This window comes from Eurosta solidaginis, chromosome 3 (assembly GCF_040869045.1).
Source record: "Eurosta solidaginis isolate ZX-2024a chromosome 3, ASM4086904v1, whole genome shotgun sequence".
Lineage (NCBI taxonomy): Eukaryota > Metazoa > Arthropoda > Insecta > Diptera > Tephritidae > Eurosta > Eurosta solidaginis.
The window spans coordinates 162,787,843-162,810,576 of NC_090321.1; the positions used below are offsets into that span (position 1 = coordinate 162,787,843).

At 39.2% G+C, this 22,734-nt stretch overlaps 1 protein-coding gene across 13 annotated transcripts; it reads left to right on the top strand.

The window, feature by feature from the left end:
• Positions 1-9,625: 9,625 nt before the first annotated feature.
• Positions 9,626-22,242, top strand: LOC137244532 (protein transport protein Sec24C-like). 13 transcript variants are annotated; one of them, XM_067773612.1, is made up of 10 exons: positions 9,626-9,825; positions 10,437-10,533; positions 10,595-11,072; positions 11,137-11,349; positions 11,410-11,639; positions 11,697-12,036; positions 12,090-12,585; positions 12,643-12,793; positions 21,085-21,409; positions 21,469-22,239. In XM_067773612.1, exons 4-5 carry the CDS (start codon positions 11,204-11,206, stop codon positions 11,579-11,581), a joined length of 318 nt encoding a protein of 105 aa, XP_067629713.1. In that variant the 5' UTR covers positions 9,626-9,825; positions 10,437-10,533; positions 10,595-11,072; positions 11,137-11,203; the 3' UTR covers positions 11,582-11,639; positions 11,697-12,036; positions 12,090-12,585; positions 12,643-12,793; positions 21,085-21,409; positions 21,469-22,239. The 13 variants fall into 13 exon arrangements, with proteins under 13 accessions (XP_067629713.1, XP_067629715.1, XP_067629712.1 ...); XM_067773614.1 differs by having other exon boundaries at positions 10,468-10,533; XM_067773611.1 differs by lacking the exon at positions 9,626-9,825 and adding an exon at positions 9,908-9,926.
• The last annotated feature ends 492 nt before the right edge of the window (positions 22,243-22,734 follow it).

The following is a 22,734-nucleotide window of genomic DNA, read 5'->3' on the forward strand; positions in this document are numbered from 1 at the left end:
AATCTTCGGCGCTGTTTGTTCACCGTGCATAGCCGAATATATAAAGAACAAAAACGCAGATGATTTCCGAGCACAATATCCGAATGAAGTGGCAATAATACGCAACAAACATTATATCGACGACTTAGTAGCCAGTTTCGAAGATGCAGACCAAGCAGCAAGGCTCTGTCAACAAATAGTTAATATCAACCGACGAGCAGGGTTTGAGCTGCGAAACTTTATATCAAACAGTAGCGAAGTACAAAACAAGCTAAATCAATATTCATCACTCGACCAGAAAATAGTCAATATGGAACACAATGCAACAACAGACAAGGTACTTGGCCTGTACCGGAATACAGGTGAAGACAGCTTCGAATTCCATACTAAGTTCCATCGGGTCCCTCAAGAAGTCCTATAGGGGTGGCGTGCGCCAACAAAACGCGAGCTACTACGAATTGTGATGGCGGTGTTTGACCCTTATGGTATGATAGCTAATTTCTTACTATTCACTAAAATTCTAATGCAGGAAACATGGAAGCGACAAATCGAATGGGACGAGGTTCTACCAGGAGAATTGGGGAAGAAGTGGTCTTCATGGTGGCAGGAGTTCCCTAACATAAAACAATTCAAAATTGCTCGATGTTACTCACCGCACGTGGCAAGTGTGGGTAAGGTCGAGGTGCATATGTTCGTTGATGCCAGTCAGGCAGCCTTTGCGGCGGTTGGTTACATGCGAGTAATACACGAATTTGATACTGACGTTAGCTTCATAATGGGCAAAACACGTACAGCCCCAACAAAACTTGTGTCAATTCCAAGGTTAGAACTGCCGCGGTTCTGGGTACACGGTTGTTCAAAATGATAAGCGAATATTTAGAGGTCAACATTGTTCGTACGATTTTCTGGACCGATTCACAAACGGTTCTGCAATGGCTTCACTCATCGCATAGGAGATATAAAGCTTTCGTGGGTCACCGAATATCCGAAATCCTTACCTCCACTTCGCAAAATCAGTGGCGTTGGGTACCGACGGATCAAAATCCTGCAGATGCTGGCACACGCCCATCATGCCCGCCAAAATTTGAAGTAAACAGTCATTGGCTAAAAGGTCCAGACTTCCTGAAACACGGCGAGACACATTGGCCTATCACGACATTAGAGACAGAAACTAGCCTACCAGAAGAAATTAAGAATGACATTATTTTATTTGTTCAGTCCAATAGTACACTCATAGATTTCTCACGTTTCAGTTCATTCTCAAAGTTGCGTCGTACGATGGCTTGGGTGTTGCGTGCAGTAGCAATTCTACGTAAGCAATTCAACAAAAACGAAGATCCGTCAATGAGTTTGAACATGGCAGAAATTAGCGAGGCTGAAATGATGATTTGCAGACTAGTCCAAAGAGAGTGCTATTCCACTGAGAAAGCTGAATTATTATCATCGGGCAAAGTCAACAAACATAGTTCATTATATAAAATGTCACCTTATATGGACGAAACTGGAGTACTACGACTGAGTGGTCGCATTGATGAGGCCACGTATTTGCCAATGCAGGCTAGACGACCGATACTGTTGCCACCGAAGCACGCCGTTTCGTTCTTGATTGTCAAATATATTCACGAACGAAATCACCATCAGAATTTCGCCATAACCATCAACACAGTGAGACAGAAGTATTGGATCCCAAATTTGAAGGCACTGCTCAAGGCGGTACAAAGAAAGTGCACTACATGTATGCTTGCCAATGCCAAACCATAACCACCATTAATGGGTCAGCTACCGGGCGACCGTGTTACACCGTTCGTGCGACCATTCTCCTACACGGGTGTCGATTTATTTGGTCCATTCAATGTGGCAATTGGAAGGCGGAGAGGGAAACGATGGGGTGTTATTTTCACGTGCCTCACAGTCCGGGCATATTGAATTAGCGGAGAACTTGTCCAGTGATGCATTCATCCTATGTCTACGCAATTTTATAAACCGCCGTGGTGTGCCAGTGAGGATCAGAAGTGATAATGGAACCAATTTCATAGGTGCACAGAAGGAGTTAAAAAAGGCAGCAAAGCAGCTGCTCGACACCGATAGCATACGATCCGAAGCGAGTAAATACAATATCGAGTGGGTGTTTAATTGCCCATCGAATCCAAGTTCGGGTGGCTGTTGGGAGCGGCTAATAAGAGTAGTCAAATCGCTCTTGAGTAAAACGCTAAAGGAGGTTGCACCGAGGGTGGATGCGTTGCAAAGTGTATTAATAGAGGCGGAAAATATAATAAATTCGCGCCCACTAACCGATTTGCCCGTAGCACACGACAACGACGAACCACTCACACCAAACCACTTCTTGCTCGGCTGTGTGAATTCTACCCAAACACCGCACCCTGTGGACGAAAAGATATGCCTCCGAAAGCAGTGGAGAATAGCACAAAATCTTAAGGATCGTTTATGGAAACGGTGGCAAGAGAAGGCGAATCCGCTACAAGTTGATGATCTGGTAATCATATGTGATCCATCGTTACCCCGTAGGCAATGGTAACGAGGCCGCATTACGGAGGTCTTCCCAGCCAAGGATGGCCAAGTGCGAGTCGCAGAAGTACGAACTAGCAACGGAGTTTTACGACGACCAGCGTCGCGTCTTGCCAGACTAATGGTCAATGGTGAATCCCAGGGGGATTGACGGGGGGCGGGGTGTTGATCACCCTGTGCCGTTCCGTCTTGGGTAACAGCGCTCATATACATACATCATAAACTTTCCTATTGTCAAAAATACTACTGGTCATCAGCGCGCAATTTTCACTAACGATTTGAGAGCAGACGCGAGTGCACGCAAAACACAAGTGTAAAACAACACAACACAACACCCACACATCAGACATTAAGCAATCATCAGTATTCAATTACCACATGGTCACCGAAATTGAAGTCAATACAATATTTAAGAACCAATCATATTTGACCGACAATCAATTCAACCAATATTATAATTTCCAATTTATAATTCAACAATTAATTTATGTAACAATTTAATCGACGATTCAAACTACATTTTGTGATATAAAACGACCATATTGTGCGATCACATTTTGCAATATAAAAACGATAATATTTCGCAACAATACAAACCGACGATATTTGGAGACGATGTGTGAATAACATTTTAAAACATTCAACAATTAAACATTGCACCAAATTGAAGTCAATACAATATTCGCAACCAAGAGGACACCAAGTTACATCACCGATCAAAGGTTCCACATACAATACAATTTGCCCCATAAATCACATTGTCTAAACGAAAAGCAATCAAATATAATTGTATCAAGTAATTCATTTTATTAAACATTTTATTAAAGTACATCGTATACATTTATTCCATTGTTCGGACTACCAAATCGTAAGTCACAAATAAGTTTTTAATCAGTCTTTAACACCTACAAAACTCATATGGCTATGCAAACTGATATTGAACAACACCAGCACGGGAAAAATTGGGCAGCATCATTCTGAGCTTCGAAACAAGGTTGCAGAATGCGTACGACTATGAATGGACGTTAAAGTATTTATGTAGCTTGTAAATATCAATATTTTATTTATTTATATGTTAAGTTTATTAGCGTCATAAGGAAATAACTTAAATTGTAAAAACCATTATAAATATGAAATATTTGTTAATTAAATATTCAGACCAATTCTAAATATTGTCGCGGATTTTTTTATTCCCGCGGAAAAATTCCTCCAATTCTTTTCTCATAGGGAGAAGAATAATTGGAGAATAGGAATTTCGAATTTTCGAAGTCAGCTGTTTTGTCAATTGAAATTTCGTTGCGCATTTCTTATTTTGTTTAAAAAATTGTAAAGTTTAAATATTGTTGCCAATTTGTTTGAAATTAAGAAATAAGGTATAAACAATGCACATTATTGCATTTCATGTGGTATTCACTGAAATGAGTAATGAATTGGTGCCACAGCAACATCAACAGAGGAGCATAAGAAGAAGACCGGTGGGATAACACAAATCCGCCGGATTTGCCTGCATTCATTCTGCAAAGCAATATTCTGGCGGCCAAGTCGAGTTGAGTTCGCCTTTCGCCATATGCCTAAATCTATTTAATCCATATTTAAGCCTTCTTAAAAAATCCTTGCGCAATTTCTGGATGGCTGCATCAAATATGCGAAGAGCTCTTCCGTTGCTTATGATATATTTTTCGACTTAAAATAAAGAATATTGTTGTTGTTGTTATTGTTGTATTAACAGTGAGAATATTGTGGTAGAACGTAATTACATATTTTAGCACAAATTTGTACAAATAAGTGTTCTTTCTTAAAATAACCATTTTCCTTTAACTATTTTGATACATTCCCTTTAATTTAACTAGTGAAAAAACTCCTATGAAATGGCAGAGAAATCTCCCTCTCCCTCACATTCATAATACCTACTTTTCTCCCATAACCGGTTTCCGCTTTTTCGAACATTGTTCAGAATAGGAGGAAAGGGAGAAGCGAAAAAACTCACAAGGAATTTTTATTTAGAATACGAGGAATGGGTGTAACGTACACCTTTCAGAGGTGAATCCGCCCCTTTGCGCAATCAAGGTGGAATGTCCCTCAGCTAGCTCAGGGCGAGAGGTCGGGGCCCTTAACCCTTGTCCACCTTGATGCGGGGCGGATGTCACAATCATCATTCTACTTACATCCGTGCACCTCCCTCACAGAAAGCCCACCCTACCTTGGACCGCTCGAGTTTCTGCCTGGCAGCGAGTCCCCTTTTCCTCCGCTCCAAATGACTCCTTCTACCTACCCTAATGCCATCTTCACCCCTCCCCAACCAATTAAACTCAGCAAACCATGTTCAATATCTTTTCAATTCAACTTGACATTATTATTTATGTAACTAAATTTATACAGATAAAAAAAATCAGTTATACGTTTTGCGATCTCTACGCCAATAGAATGTTCGTGTAGACAGGGGTTATTACAGGCATAAAAGCTTAATCAATTACCTGACAAAAAGAACAAATCTTAGGCACAATTGAACAAAGAGTAATATATAATTCCATTACCACTAAATTATCTCGTACTAAGATCACCATATATATATATGCATCTACAAATATCAATCCGTACAAAAAAAAACCACAAACGTGTAAGTGCACACACATTAAATAAAAATCAAACAAAACCCAAAAAAAAAGGACTCAGAACTTGAATTTCGTTCCGCCATTTTGTCTAATTTAAACCCAAGGGTCGGAAAATAGATATATATATATGTGGATTCACACAAAAATAATGCACCTTATTAAATGGTATTCAAAAAAAAAAGAAAATACATATAATACAATAAAATACAATCGCATTACACACACAGTATCATATTTCATCAATCCCTTTAAAATTAGTTGAATATAGGCAAAACTTGTGAATATTAAAGATTCATGAATTTCAAAAAAAAACTTAATTATTCTTGTGACAAAGATGCATACTACATGAAATATATTTGCGTCACATTAAGATTTTACACATTCTCTACGACCCCTCCTTGGTCATCAAAATTCATACACACGTTTATATGCTCAATCGGAGCCGCCTTCAAACTCAGAATAAAAACAAACACCCTAATGCCTACCTATAAGAGCGCTCTCAAGGATATTCACGGGTTTGTTGCAGGGCTTATTGGCCACTGCACGATACAACAACAAAAACGTATTTTTCCTGCAATTACCCGTTTGGACTAATTTCTGGGTGCCCTTTAGGTGCTGCTTAGATTTGGGACGGCTCACTTGACATAAACATTTGATTCATACATACATACAAATACATATACAAATACAAAAGTAATCGCCTATTCTGCATAAAATAATGTTTTGCTTTCGCTATCCCCGCTCTCCAAATTATTCGTGCGCACTGCGGTACCCTTTTTTTTTGGTGGTTGAGGTCTCTTCTGTTGGACTCGGATCATAGGTTATGACAAAGAAATTATATGAGGTGTCTGCTATGACGTGACTGGTATAATAAAATCGGTATACAAGAGACTGGTATACGAGGCTGGTACAAATTGGTTTCCCTGGCGCTGAAGAAGCTTTCGGTCATCCAAGGTGACCATGTGGGTAGAGAATAAGAATTTAATCAGCGCAACTCGAAGGGATGGGTTACCTCTTTCACGCCAATTTGGCGCTCACGCGTCTTAGCACATACATATGTCATGGATATGTTGGTCTCCTACGGATTTTAAGGTGTTCATGACACAACAAGAACTAGTTAGATTTAGCACTCGAAAATGTAATTTACATAAACAAATTCTATTCAACACGGAAGAATCACAAAGAAAATGTTTAAATTTGAATGGAGATTTGAATTAAAAAAAAAGAACAGGACCCGCATACACAATATACCGGGTTCGGGGTTTAGTGAAAATTAGGTGACCGGAGTCGAGATTAGAGTTGCGTGAACCCCAAAATGGCGTCAAAAAGACTAAAAAAAAAATATTTCTACAACAAAAAAAAATTTTTGATTTCTGGCACTTACCAAATAAAAATGTTATTCCACATCCATATGCAGCTTTTTTTTCTTTTTAATTTGACGACCGAATTGTAATTTTTTGTGTGGCCTTTGGCCTTTCAATTATTTTTTTGGAGGCAAAATGTATAACAAAAAAAATCGGCTTTTGCTCACTTTTCGTGCACAGGGACTACGGTTTGACATATAACTTTATATATATATATATACACAGCGGACCGCGCACTGCAACTTGTCTGCTTTTCAGTAATACATTAGTTTCGCTTGTCCTGTAGTGACCCCCTTTTATGTCGTTGAAATCGATCTCCGGCACCGTTTTCCTATACCGTTTGGTATTGTCTTTCTACCGAATCACCCGCAACCATCACCACTCTATATTTATCTCTCTCCTTATTCTCACCACTCTACCCTCTGGCAACCCTTGGAAAAGAGCTTTTTGCCAATTCCTCTATTGTGAACGTACCCCGTGTTTGACGTTTCTCGTTTGTTTATATTTTATGTGTGTGCAAATTAAATCCGCGACATTAGTGAATTTTTTTGTATATTTAAATACAGTCAATTCAGTGTGCGAGTATTATTATGAAAAAGGGCAGCGGCTCTTTAGTGCGATTTATAGGCACTCCGTTGTGCTTCTGGGGTGGCTTGAAAGCAGCCACTTCGCCCCGATGGTCAAACGGCCCAGGGATTTGCGACATACCATCTTGGAGTTTTGGAGCAGTAGTCGTTGCTGAAGGCATCCACACGCATCGCGAAAGGTGTCCAGCGACAACCAAAGGCCTCAGAAAAGGTAATAATTAAGAATAAATACTTTCAGTGAAAGGTGACACTTTACAGGTGGTTGTTATGGTTTTGATGATTTGGTTACCCAACACAAAAAAATGTGCGCTTATATAAGTGGCTATGCTTCTCTGGCTAAAATAATTTAAATTTATTTTTTTTCTTTTTCAGTGCGGAGATAGGAGGCTCCGGTTGTGAGGCGTAACGGGCGCGGTATTGGAATCCTGGAGTTTACGGGAAGTATATATGACTTGTACACCTTTGTCTACGAATTATTACTTTTGCCTACTTTTATTTTGTCTTTCTAGGTAACTTTGCCCTTGACTTGGGAGTTCGGCCGTACCACTCGAGTGCGACCAACGCGGGGAACACCCACACCCTGACATGGGAGAAGGGAAAAAACTCGCACGGAATTTTCGTTTAGAATTGGGCTGATTATTTAAACAAAAAGGACGCGTTTCATTCATGGAAAAAGCGAATTGACAGAAGGTAACCGGTACGGGTAACCGGCAAGCCAGTTACCCGTGTTGTTGTTGTTGCATATGTTTTGGTTAGCGATAACGAAAACATACCTAATGAAGTAACTTCAAAATGTAAATAACATCGAGCGAGAAGGAATGTCGAAAACACAATAGGTAAGAGCGAGAAAGCGAGTAACACGTACACTATTTTGAGAGAGCGCGTGCGTTACTTTTTTCACGACAGCAATGTAAAAGTCATTTATTAGGTTCCATTGGTGTGTGAACCAGATACGAATAGAAATTTAACATGCAACAACAACGTTGTGATCCTCATATTTATCTGGTTCAATTTCTGATCCGTATAGCAGTTCTGTTCGTTTCGTTTTCTGTAGTAGATTTTTTGACAGCTAACCACTTTTGAGTTGGTAGCACCCATGGCTCAACTATATGGTTGGCTTATCTCTACAGCAACAACATACCTTTGTTCACATTGCCAAAATCAGCGTGTTGGTGTTAGATGAATGGAATGAACACATAAAACTTGGCAGCATTTGTAAGTAGTAAGAGAATGTTGTAAATTCGTTCGTTTCATTTTAAGTTAGCCATCTCCTTCTGACAATCCCTACTCCAGTGAAATGAAAAAAATAAAAGCAGCTGGTGAGATGAGCCAACATATAGTTGATCCATTGTAGCACTGAGCCATGGTTCAACTATATACAGGTTGGCTCATCCGTAAAGCAACAAAATATGTCTGTTCAAATTGTCAAAATCTGTGTATTGGTGTTGGTGCGAATGGTATGGAATGGAAACATAAAACTTAGCAGTTTTTGTATGTGTAAGTAAAATGTTGCCAATGTGTTTCATTTTGAGTTTGCCGTCTCCTTTTGACAATCCCTTCGACCATGCAATGACATAAATAAAATCAGCTGATGAGATGAGCCAACCTGTACATAATTGAACCATGCACTGAATGAAATATGTGTACATTTGTGTATACATAAAAGAATTCGCCATATTTAAAAGCAAAAACACTGAAAGGGTAAACAACTTGAGATGATGTAAGGAAAATAAATATTTGTTTACGTGCGAAACTATTTAAATGTTAATAATTCTATCAGTATCTTAAAATTTTGTGTACGTTTCTTCTTATTTTCAACAAAACAGATGTTTTATATTAGTGCTGCTAACTCTCATAATGTTGATCCAGATGGTTCCAGTGAGATTTGAGCCAGAGCCAGAGCTCGATAAACCTATGGAACGGCCCTATTAAGACGATAATTGGTGACCAACTTATCGGTGATGATTAAGTAATCGATTAAGTAACGTGAAGGGTAATTGATGGAAATTGATATGGATAAGTTGTTGTTGCATTTGCATGTTAAATTTCTATCCATAGCGGAACGATACAAGGTGACAGCATGGTGGCATACCTACAAACATAAATAAAAATCCCATGTACTTTGTTTTTGTAAATTTGATGGACTAATGTCAAAATCGTACTGCGCCGGAAGTTGATGTATCAAATCAAATAAAAAAAGTGTATAATCAGCTGTTCCATGCTGCCACCTTGTATCGTTCCGCCATGTTTCTATCCGTATCTGGTTCACGCGTCATTGGAGCCATAGTGTACAAGTACAAGTGTGTTGACTTATCTGTCAAGCATTCTGACAGGCACTCGCTGGATTCGGAATGACAGCGAATTCAAAATGGATACCATTACCGAATGCTCCGAATGATTGAAAAATTGAAAAAGTCCATACGATTGGTAGTCAAAAATGTTGTCGTTGAGACTAAAAATGCGACTCTAGACCTGAGATTTCCATCAGGTGAGCGAGGCTGTTTGTAGTTTTGACGTTTATCCCCTGCAAAAATCGTGTGACCAAAAACGCACACAGACACACGAAATTTTGACAGGGGTGACGATTTGGAATGAAAAATTCTCCAAATGAAATAGCATGTTGACAAATTTAGCTTTCCCACAATGTATCGTGCTCTCTCGCACCTATTATTTTTATTGGGATAGCAAAATACGTCATTTTTGCGTGCAAAAAAATCCGCCATTTCTAATTCAGCAGAGACAGCAAAACATTTGGTGGTCGAAAATTTTTTAAATTTTGAGAGTTTTAAATGGAATATCTCCGGAAAGATTTAAAATTAAGAGGGAGTTCTCCAGATCACATATATATATATTTTAAAGTGCGCAAACTTATAATTTAAAAGTTATTTGGTGTTAAAGTTTGCAAATTTCTATACAAATTTTATGTGTATACGTATATATATGTGGCAGCACAGCTTTGTAATTTCATCAATAAAATATATGTGTATATATGTTGCTACAAAAGCGCGATTGATTTACCAAAAACATTTATAATAAGTGAAAACAATGCAAAAATGAAATGTGAAATATACAAAAATGCAATTTAAGTTTATCGTTGCCAATTTATATAGATATGTATGTGGATTAAGGTTTTGAAAGATGTGTAAATTGTAATTTAAAGTGCTATAGAAATTTGCTAAATTTGCAAACTTTAACAACAAATAACTTTTAAGTTATAAGTTTGCACACTTTAAAATATATATATTTGTGATCGGGATAACTCCCTCTTTCATTTGATACCAAGTTTTACCCCTAACTCGGGGGGTGCTATTCTAAAATTTTCCCAAAGTCTAATATACAATGATTTTTGCTGTTTATTTCGACAACAGTTTTTTATTTGATTTTTGTGCTCATCGAAAGACATCACAATTATGTAGCACCATGCCGCGAATTATGATAAAAGATGGTGTGTGGAGAAACACTGAGGTAAGCATTTGACGTGACTGGTTACTCTTGGCCGTTTATTAACTAAATTGATAACTTTCAGGATGAAATCCTCAAAGCAGCTGTAATGAAATATGGTAAAAACCAGTGGTCACGTATTGCATAACTGCTGCACCGCAAGTCTGCCAAGCAATGTAAGGCACGCTGGTACGAATGGCTTGATCCTAGCATAAAGAAGACAGAATGGTCATGGGAGAAGGATGAAAAGCTTTTGCATTTTGCCAAATTAATGCCAACACAATGGCGTACAATTGCGCCGATTATTTCAGAGGGTTAACTGGCACCAATTGTTCACACCAAATTGTTAGGTACAGGATTCGCCACGGGTAGGTGAGGTTGGCAATCACAACCCCCTGAATCATTTTGGTCGGCAGGTATGCCGCGGATATATTCTTGGCACTTGTTATTGATGGCTTTTATGATGCCACCAACGCAACCTGGACAGACGCCAATGCTCAGTCAACCACCCAAGCCGGGTCAACCTTCAATACCCGGACACGTCCGGACGTTCTGGTTATAATGTATGTTAATACAACTAATAATTTACAAATTTGCTGATGATTATTTTTGTGTTATTTTCTTTAGCAACCACCTGCACCTGTTACAGCCGCAACAGTATGATCAAGCCCAACGCCGTTTAGATCCCGATCAGATGCCAAATCCGATAAGCGTTATCATTGAAAATAAAAATAGCGCTGGTGGTGCTTTTATTACTAATGAACAGGGTTTATTACCACCATTGGTGACCACAAAATATGTGGTAGAAGATCAGGGTAACTCCTCGCCACGTTACGTTAGGTATCGATAATCGAAATTAATGTTTTGTTTGGCAATTACATTGATCTTTCTTCTCTGCAGGTCGTCTTTGTATTGCATACCTGCAACAGCTGATTTGTTAAAAACAACAGCTTTGTCCATTAAACTTACCGTCTCACCAATGGCACGCACGGTTGAGGGTGAATATGAGCCACCCATTGTAAATTTTGGTGAATTGGGTGCAATTAGATGCAATCGTTGCAAGGCTCAATAGCAACTTGTAGATGCTGGTCGTCGTTTCCAATGTCTAATGTGTAAAGTAACAAGAGATGGTAAAAAAAATATTTCACTTTTACTTGTCTTCATTGATCCATATTTTTTCTCAACAGTGCCAACTGCATATTTCCAACATTTGGGCCATACCGGACAGCGTGTCGATAAATATGAATGTCTTGAACTTGTATTGGGTACATGAGTATTTTTGTAAAAAATGCTTGGGTACCGATAGCTCTCATGGTAAACCTCAACTCATATCCAACATCAATGCCTCGCATTCAATTGTGGCACTGTACGCACTACATTGGGTTCACGTAGTATTGACAAGCATATTGTTGATTCCAGTGGTAAGGCCACAATTTCAAATGATGGGGAAACCATTATGAAACCATTGGATATTGTGAATCCAGCCTTAAAACTCTAGTAGACATTGCCAAATCTCAAAATGCTAAGGTAAGTTTTTTGTTATATTAGAATGTGTAGAATAAAAATGTTTCTCTTATCAGGTCGGCGATGGCACCACTTCAGTAGTATTTTAAGCATGTGAAATCTTAAACAAGTTAAGCCAAATGTTGCGGAAGGCGTGCATGCACGTATCATTATTAAAGCTATACGTAAAGCATTACAATTATGCATGCTAAAATATGACATGGCTGTACATGTCGAAGCGCCAATCAAAGGAGCAACAAAGTGTTATTGGAAAAATGATCTGCCACAGCAATGTCCTCTAATGTCCAAGAGTATCAGAAAATTGTTGATGCTGAATGGCGTATTCTGTAGAATAAACTAGCTAAGTAAGGCGCCAATGTTGTGTTTTCTAAATTGCCAATTGGTGATGTTGATACACAGTATTTTGCAGATCGTGATATGTTCTGTGCTATTCATGTACCAGAAGAAGATTGGAAACGTAGAATGAAAGCTTGTGGTGGTGCTGTTATGACTACAGCTAATGATATTAATTCAAGTGTTTTGGGTCAATGTGATTACTTTGAAGAACGTCAGGTTGGTGGTGAACGTTTCAACATTTTCCAAGGTTTGACATCAATTTCATTTTTATAGTTTATAATTATTTAAAGGTTGCGTTAATGCTAGAACAAGTACATTGATTTTATGTGGCAGTGTTGAACAATTTTTGGAAGAAACTGGGCTTCGTTACATGATGCTAAATTGCTTGTGCGGCGTACAATTAAACATGATTCTGTTGTTGCTGGTAAGTCAAAATACAAATTGAAAAAAATGTCTAATCTTAGGGCCTCATTCTCTATTACGAAACGAACTTTCGATGCGGATCAGAGACGAATCGCTAGTGTATTTGCACTATGTTAAACAATGGCAACTTATCACTTGACAATTACTTTTGCCTTCCTGTTAGTTAGAAAGGTAAAGACCGAACGAAAATGATAGAGAATACCATTGCTAGACGATATCGTTTGGAGGCGAATCGTTCGTCTGAGCTATCGTTCGCAATACAGAATGAAGCCTTTAAATTGTTAAGTAATATAATGAAAAGATTGTGTCCAAATACCCCCAGCGGGTTAGGGGTCAGAATTTATCTGCGGTAGGTATGCCTGTCGTAAGAGGCGACTAAAATACCAGATTCAAGGGGCTGTGTAGCGCAACCCTTCAGGTTGCCAGCGCAATATATAGCTTCTCCAAACCCAATTGTCAACCTCACCTATCCGCGGCGAATCCTATTTCACTAACAGACAAGGATCTGTTGGGGGGGGGGGGGGGGGGTGGATAGGGAGGGATGGCCTGAAGGTTTAATGTGGCCACATAAATCGTTCCCAAGATAGTCGGGCTAGCACTTTAATGGTGCTGTGTTACTGGAGCGTACCGGATCTGTATCCGGCTAAAGGACCATCACATCGATAACACTCCCCAAACCCTTCGGGGAGCAACCTTATCGCTACAAAAACAACAACAACATTGTGTCCAAATCCCGAAAAAAAACTATAAAATTTGTGTCAGTGAAATGATAATTATTACTTTTGGTTGTTAGTTTTGAGGCATCGTCATCGAGTTCCTTCTGATCGTATATGCCGGTTCTTTTGCATTCTTTTACATGCATAAAGTGCCGTTGAAGCCTTCCTGACCCTCTCCTCCACGTTGAGCTTCCATGACAGCTTACTGTCTAGGATCATTCCTAGATAATTTGTGCAAGGTTTCTCCCTTAGGGTCGCCCCTCCTAACTTAGGCCTGGTCCAATTAGGGACCTTGTACCTCTTTGTAAACAAGACCATATGCAACGTCATCTGCGTAAACCGTAAGTTTTTCTGGTCCCTCGTAGAATCCCCTAAGCAGCTGGTTAATGACCAGCGTCCACAGCAGAGCTGATAGCACCCCTCCCTGCGGAGTGCCCCTGTCCCCTAATTTCGTGGCCGCGTACAATCCCCATTGCGATGTAATCTTACTGCAGTTTAACATGCAGTCGATCCATCTGGGTAAGGCTGGATGTACTTTAACGTAATTAAGACCATCAATAATCGCTCATTTAGAAAGCCCCGGCAATGCTTAAGAAGACTTCTAGAGCATATTCCTTATATTCCAGGGCTTTTTCTATTCCTATTACCACCCTATGCAATGCGGTGTCTACTGACTTGCCTTTGGTGTACGCCTGTTGTGTTGTGGAGAGCAGCTTTTCATCCACGTTGGACTTTATGTACACATCTAGCAGCCTCTCAAAGGTTTTGAGCAGAAATGATGGTAAGCTATTGGGTCTATAATCTTTGGGATACACGTGACCGATCTTCCCCGCCTTTGGGTGGAAAGCTACACGAGCAGTTCTCTAAGAGTGCGGTACATGATTCAGTTTATGCACCCACCGAATATTATTTTAAGCCATCCCACGACCGCCCTACTTGAAACTTGTAGCATGGCCGGACATGTACCATCTGAGCCCGGCGATTTCACCACCACTACGAGGTCCTCAGTAGTGTAATTAGGCAGCATATATGAATGCAGCTGTTTCCTTACCATTACTACAGCTCGCACCCGTCCTTCCGTTTGCGCATAGTAAACGCCAAATCCGCGCGCGCTAATTCCAGAAACCTTTCCTCCCGATGGAAGCCACGGCTCCTGGATCAGCGCGTTAGGAGGAGGAGTTCGCTCGACGCCACTTTACTGTGTTGGAGGTTTATCTGTAGGACTCGCAGCACCAATGGGCTGCTTGTCCCCCTCCAGCACCTTCATCGGGACGTCGTCGTCCTCCCCTAGCCCTTTTGGTTTAGAGTGTTCGAAGCCCCCTTCAGACTCTTGTACCTGTTGTGCCGGGTGTTCCTCTGTGCGACTCACAGCACCATCTGGCTGTTGGTCCCCTTCTAACACATTCGGGGTGACGTGGGCTACCTCCACCTGTCTTTTTTCCCTTAGGCTTTTGAGGTCCTTTTCTACTTCGCCCACGTCCAGCGTGTTAGGACTTTAATACCCGCGACTTCTTTTCCTGAGTCGCATATAAATTTTGCCTGTACCTAAGGACATTTTTCCAAGCTGCGCTTACAATATATCCTCCGCCTGCTTGTTTATTTGGAAGATGTATAACTGACCTTCCTCCGTAGGCCGAGATACAGTAAGTACATTCCAATCCTGTGTCGGTATGTTCGGATTCTGATTCTGCAAAAGTCGCAGTGTATCCTCCGACTTCATCACGCATGGTATCCATACCTTAACTTTTGGTACCTTGGGGATTTGCGCTTTATCCACCATCTCAAAACGCGCGTTCGTGCCCTGCCTTTGGAGGTTTGGAACCACTTCCTCCAGCCACGCAAGCTCGCGATGTTGTCGCACGCTATCATCTTCATACCATTATACCATCCCCCGAATCAAAGGTTGGAAGGAGCTTACTTGGTTATTCCCGCATCATCTTAAGCTCCTTTTCTACAGATCTCCACCTTTCACTAGTCATCTGTTCGAAAGGACTGCTACGATCAACCAGCGCCACAGTCAGTGACTGCTTTGCCACATCACTCATTTTCTCGGGAAAAGCCGGCGTCTTAGTGTTATTTCCCTTTGGCACCTCCGAGAAAGCCGGAGTCTTAGCTCCCTCTGGCACCTCCGAGAAAGTCGGAGTCTTAGCGTTATCTCCCTTTGGCTTATCTCCTACTTCCATAGTTGGAACTTCCCTCTGACTCGCAGACTTCGAGGTAGTTGCTACCTCGCTATTGGGGCCCATCTGTCTTACAGCTTTGGGCCTACTTGTCTTGTCTATGGGACTGCCCTGCGTCGCGGCTCTGGGACTGGGCCCTTTCTGCCATTCGACGCTTCTTCCTCCTCATACCGGTTGCAGAACCGAGGGTTTCTCGCAGCAAACCTTTTGAACTGCCTTCGACCTACTTCTACCGCCTCATGAGCCCATGCCAAGCGCTCGATCTCCTCTTCTGTTGGGTCCACCACTGCTCCCAAGCACGGTCGACATTTGGCATGTTTTAAATAAGGTCACCGATGATTTGGTTGATGAAAATATCAGGTTTCGCGAGGCGACAAAACTGGAGAGATTGGGGAGATAGCTGTTTATTTTATTACAAAGTTCATCGATGTAGGAAACAATAGCATAGGCGTAGAAGCAATAGTGACTCCTGGTGGTAAAGGTAGCTATTGATATGTAGAAGTTAAGCAGAAGTTTGAATATGAGTTTTTTTAAGTTATAGCAAAAAAAGCGTTGAGGATTTTTAATATCTTTTTTTTATTTCTTTATTTCTTTATTTCACTTAGTCAATGGACTTAAATCCTTACAGACTATGATACAAACTAAAGTTAAGAGATAGTTATTTGAAAAATAATACATAATACTTAGAAAGCAGATTTTAACATATTTAGCAGTTTCGCTTTTGGAGCAGAAAAGTCTAGATTTACAACAGTACTGATAGAGTTAAACTCACGGAGAGCACGAGCAATTGGAGCATTACTGGAATAGTGGGTTTTAAAATTTTCACAATAAAATGTATAAAAACTGCGAAGACACCTCCGAGGAATATTAAATCGAATCCTATCCAATAAATATGGACAGTCAACGAACCCATTAATAATATCATACGTAAATGACAAGCAGAGTATTGATCTGCGATTATCTAAAGACTTAAGGCTTAAAAGCATAAGTCGCGCAGAGTAGGCGGGTATAGGATCAGAGAAGTTTAATGGACGAAGGGCATATTTGAGAAAAATTTTTTGTATTCTTTCAATTCTGGTAATAGCAGTTTGACTACTTGGTCTCCAAATAAATACGCCATATTCCAGATTAGATCTAACAAAAGATGTGTAAAGTAGCTTAAACGTGTAGGGATCAGAGAATTTGGTAGCATTGCGCCTTACAAAGCCAAGCATAGAATATGATTTAGAGGTTATGAAATTTATGTGCTTACTAAAAGAAAACTTATTGTCAAAGACAACACCAAGGTCCTTAATCTCATTAACACATTGAAGCTCATAATTAGAGATACTATAATTTGTAGTTAGAAGATTAATTGACTTCGAGTAGGTCATTTGAAAGCATTTGGACGGATTCAAAGAGATACCGGAATTCAGGCACCATTGGTGCAATTTATTAATATCATTCTGCAACATTAAGGCATCATCTGGCGTCTTAATGGCAGAAAATAGCTTTAAGTCATCGGCGTATAGCAAACACTTCGCGAATGAAAAACAACTACTTACGTCATTAATAAATAAGATAAATAAAAGTGGACCTAATATACTCCCTTGGGGAACCCCAGAAGTGGCTACAAACGGACTAGACGATTGTCCATCAATGGAAACAACACACTGTCTGTTACTTAAATAAGACTTTACCCATAAAAGAAACGAAGAGTGGAAACCAAGGCAACCTAATTTTTTAATTAAAACACTATGATGGATTTTGTCAAAAGCTTTTGAAAAGTCCGTATAAATGCAATCAACCTGATAACCTGCAGAAAAAGATTCAATACAATATTCACTAAAAACAGCAAGATTTGAAACTGTTGATCTACCAGCGACAAAACCATGCTGGAAGGGAGATATTAAAGACTTAACCGCAAAACTCAACTTGGCATTAACAGCATGCTCGAAAATTTTGGAAATGGTAGAAAGCTTTGAAATAGGTCTGTAATTACGCACATCATTTTTGTTACCACTTTTAAAGACGGGGGTAATGGAGGTGAGCTTCCACTCGTCAGTGAACGTACCGCACGAAAGAGATTTATTAAAGATTATTCTTAAAGGAAGAACTAGAGTCGGGCAGTTTTTTAACAGGACTGAAGAGAACCCATCAACGTCTGTTTGAGACGAAGATTTAAGTTTGAGAATAGCATTACTAATATCATCAGAAGAGAGACAGAGGGCACCAAAGTTTAGAGCAGTGTCAAGATTCGAGGAGGCCTCAAGCGATTGATAACTATCGTCGGCAGAAAAATTTGATTTAAAAAACTCCGCAAATAAGTTGGCTGTATCACCCGGTGTTCGCGCTGAGTGGCCATCAAGGAACACTCCAGACGGTATACTGGAGCAACCTTTTTTGGACTTGATATAGCTCCAAAATGTTTTCGGATTCAACTTAATGTTAGACTCGATTGTGTGAATATAGTTGGTGTACAGAAGCTTATCCAAATTATTAAATTTCTTCAAGTATTGCTTATATTTAATGAAGAACAAATGGTTCTTCGTATGTTTAAACTTACGCATATATTTATTTCTGAGATTCCTCAATTTTTTCAACTCTTTCGTATACCACGGAAGTTTGTAAGGCCTCATTCGTCTCATAGGAATTTTATGCAGGCAGTGATTTAATAGAATAGATTTGAAAGTTTGGAAACTATTAGAAGTATCCAGTCCTTCAAGTACCACTTTCCAGTCTATTTCAGATAAAAAACTATTAAAACTAGGAAAATCAAACGAATTAAAGTTAAAAGTAAATCTGCTTTCAGAAGTATCCTGTGCAAAACTATAAAAACTAAAATTAATAACCAAGGGTAGGTGATGCCTGTCCTTGTGAGTGATGGGATTTGTACATTCACTGATTTCACAATTAATATTATCACTAATAAATATGAGATCGAGTAATCTATTTAAAGTATTAACACATTTGTTGATTTGCAATAAATTAAGACTAAGTAAATTGTCAATGAAATATAATTCGTGATTTGCAGAGAGATTATTAGGTGTAAGACCAAAATTACAAACATTAGTTGACCAGTCAATATTGCATAAGTTGAAGTCACCAAGCACGCAGAGATGATTATCACTTAGGTTATTAATAACTAGCGAAACTATGTTGTCAGCGTGTGCCTTGTATAGTTCAAATGAACTGCCTGGTGGCACGTATGATGCAAGGAGATATAGGGAGCCTTGTGAATCAGAACTATTAATGCAAACACAAATTTGGTCGAGCAAAACGTCACCATTACTAAGCGGAAAGAAACAGGGGGATAACTGACGTTTGACCGCAATTAAGACCCCACCGCCACGAAGAAAACCAGTAGCGTTAACATCTCGATCTTTGCGGAATACATTAAAAAGATTAGAGTCGAAGAACTCACTGTCGAAAAAACTTCCAATCAGCCATGTTTCGATGAAAACAAAGACGTCATAATCCAATTGGGAACTGAAGGTGTGAACAAGATCGGCTTTGGTCCTCATCCCAGAAAGGTTTTGGAAATATACCTTTATCTCACTATGCCCATTAATTGGAGGCAGAGCACTCACCACATTGTTCAGTGATTGCTAATCGTCGCTTGCTTGCGCACATTTTTAAACGGTTTAACTTTCACATTTGCTGGCCATAGCAAGGGATCCATAATTGCGTCCAGGAAGGTAGCTGACACGCCAAGCTTAAAATTTACTCTAGAGAGTTTAGTAAAATCTGTATCTTTTTTAACCAGAGGGAAGCAGGCAAGTTCACTGCCATCGATTTTCGTATTTTTAACCACATAGGAGATTATATTATCAGCAGTGACATTAGATTTGAATGACGATAGATGGATCCATTTTTTTGCGGAAACTACATCAAGTTCAGTGTTAGTACTGACTCCGATCACTAGACTACGCGATCTGGTTTGGACTTGGGGGGTTTCCTTTTGATGGACTTGACTTCCCGCGTTATTAGAATCACTGATTTTATCATTGCCTACCACGTCAACGTTAGTACCAGAAGACAGAGATTTAGTGCGTTTTTTGTTTTTACGCGTTTTTCTCTGAACCTGAGTCCACTGTGAGGGAGATTCAATATTATTTGCAGTAGAAGAGCTGTGAGAGAGATGTGTTGAGCATGCTTGAACCACAGTAGTAACATTCTGCTTAGTGGCACATAGTTGAATTTCACTCACATTGTTATCATTAGAAATTGGGCAACGATCGGTGATAGCAGTAACAATTGGACTCTTGTTGTTGACATCAACATCAGCAGAAGTCATAGCAGCAGCAGAGATCGCAGTATCATTGCAGGTGGCGTCGACAATTGCACAGGCAAGAGATGCGTCATCTGTACTCGACGATGTTGTCTCTGACGTTTTAACTGCAGTAGCGGCGCAAGCAGAACGAATATCTGTAGAACATGTGCATTTATTTGTATTTAAATCTGAAGCTAGCGAAGCAATGGCCGAGAACAACTCATCTAAACGAAGTTTGTTGTGTAGAGAGCGAATTTCACTTAATATTTCCAATTGGTCAATAAGAAATTTGTTATAATTTTTGAGAGAATTGATCTCAATTAGAGCCAAATCTAAAGCACTTGTTTGCTGAGATGAGTGAGGATGACTTACGTCAACACTGCCAACATAAGAAAGCATAGGTTGACTATTGAAGTTATTTGTTTTATCAGGAATGCATGTTGTTGTAGCATCACTGAGATTAATAGACTTATTGAAATCTATGATAGGTGGCGGTGAGCGCAGAGAGTTACGACGCAAGGCAATACACCCATTACATATGAATTGTTTACCCGTTTCAGTCAAGCAATCCAGATCAGCTGGGCGAATCTTGACACACTCCATATGAAAAAGTTCAATGCACTTTGCGCACTGCACTTTTGGTTGCGTTCGCTCTACTCTACAGCCACATATGCACGGCATTTTGAGAGTAACGAAGAATAGTCATAAATAATTAAAATATGCAGAAGCACTTATGCAAAATTTTTTTATATGAAAGTCAATAAACTTTATAATTTTTGAATATTAAAATATTTATTCAATTATAGTTTTTAAAGGCACTATTAGACATTTTGTTTGGAGATCGCGATATAAATCACAAGTATAGAAATATTTATTTGTTTACATTGATTTCACGAGATAAATGAAATTTACTTAGAGAGCAGTGTAAACACGTCTGCACAGCACGACGTTCGACGTTGATCTTACCAGGTACCTTCGTACATGTTTCTAAGAATGAAGAATAAAACCTATTCAAACTCAATTTTCACCAGGACAAAGCCGCTGAGACTTCGCTATACTTTAACATACAATACGTTACCCCATTTTAGCACAACTATCATTTTTTGATTTTATTAAATTTTATAAAATGTTTCTTCCTCTACAGTTCTATTTCGGTATTGGATGGTAAATATGGCTTTCGCATTTTCTCCATCAATAACTGTGAAAAGGTGGAAGAAATCTATGCGTGTAAATCTCACATATTATCTTGGTCGAGCGTTTCTTCAATAGCTCTCTAGTGGTGATGGTGACAGCAGAGAAACCCAACTGTTTACAAATGTTACACTTCAAAAAGAATCAAAATATCTTCCATTGCGTCTACGGCTCAAATACCCACAGTATATGAATGAATCGGTTGCACGAACTGGGTCTGAATACTGAAACAGTACACATATTCAAAATCGATGAGGAGGCTGTGATGATGGTATAGGGTGAGTTGTTGAATAACATACGAAAACCACTTTAACCCATCTATATATTTGCATTACAGCTAAAGCTTTACAAACAGCAAAATTGCTGGCGCCAAGCAATTGGAAAAGGCAGTGAAGCATTCATAACACTGTACGGATGGTGTAAAGTTAGAAACTGCTGTTGTAACAGCTGCCACCGACACAACGGTCATCTCTACTTCGCCGAGTAGCGGCTCGTCCGACTATCTATCGAAGACAGTATAATCATATCTTTTGCCAACACAGGTTAGCGATGTGCTTGCACAGGAAAAGATTTCAATTGGAAAACAAAAACCAATTAAGAGAGTTTATTTATTGTTAAAGTATTTTCTTTTCTTTATATCAACAGTATTAATTTAAGTTGCAATATCACGTACATATATAATAAGGGATGTGATACAATTGCTGTCGGAATTAGATTTGAAACCAATCAATACTCCTGCTAAGGGTTGTAGAATTATTGCTTGAATAATTAGATTTAGAACAATAATAAGTCTGACTTTATTACAAGTCGTACATTTTTAAGTTCATCAATTACGACAGCAATCGGATTCCACGACACCTTTGAATATTCTTGATCTGAATTTCTACTAAGCTTTAAGTTGTAGATTATTCAAATAATTGGAGTTTTTTCTGAAGCTTAAAATTATTTTTTGCTCGCTTAGAAGAGATTTCAATTGGAAAACAAAAACCAATTAAGCGAGTTTATTTATTATTAAAGTTCTTCTGTTTTATATGAACTGGATTAATATAAGTTCCAAGTTCATGTACATATATAATAATATTGAAAATAATAAATATTGAAAATTAAATTTTTTTGGTTCATATTTTATTCATATGGCTGTTCCAGGTAAAGTAAATCTGCAGGTAAAATTCACGTTATATGGCGGTTATATAAATGGTAAAACCGCAGTAAAATTGATTGTCAAATGACTCGAAAATGTAGAGTGAAATGACGGAAAAATGACCGCCATTTGACGAGCATTGTGACGTGTGTGAGCAGCACAGTGCTATGCTGTGGGAGCGGAATGCACGATCACATTAATAGGAACGAAACGGAAAATTTGGTCACAAAAGTTCATCACGCCCATGCAAACGTGACTATGAATATAACCGCTGCAGAAAGTCACAATGACCGTAAAATGACGTGGAGCGTTTTTGCAGGGTCGCTTAGTGAACACACTTGGTATAGGTACACTATGATTGGAGCGGTACTACCCTGCAAAAACGCTCCACGTCATTTTACTAGTCATTTTACGGTCATTGTGACTTTCTGCAGCGGTTATATTCATAGTCACGTTTGCATG

Coding starts and splice junctions, on each gene's coding strand:
- LOC137244532 (XM_067773612.1), top strand. CDS start 11,204: ATGCCAAATCCGATAAGCGTTATCATTGAAAATAAAAATAGCGCTGGT. Junction 11,350..11,409: donor TCCTCGCCACGTTACGTTAG/GTATCGATAATC, acceptor TCTTCTCTGCAG/GTCGTCTTTGTATTGCATAC.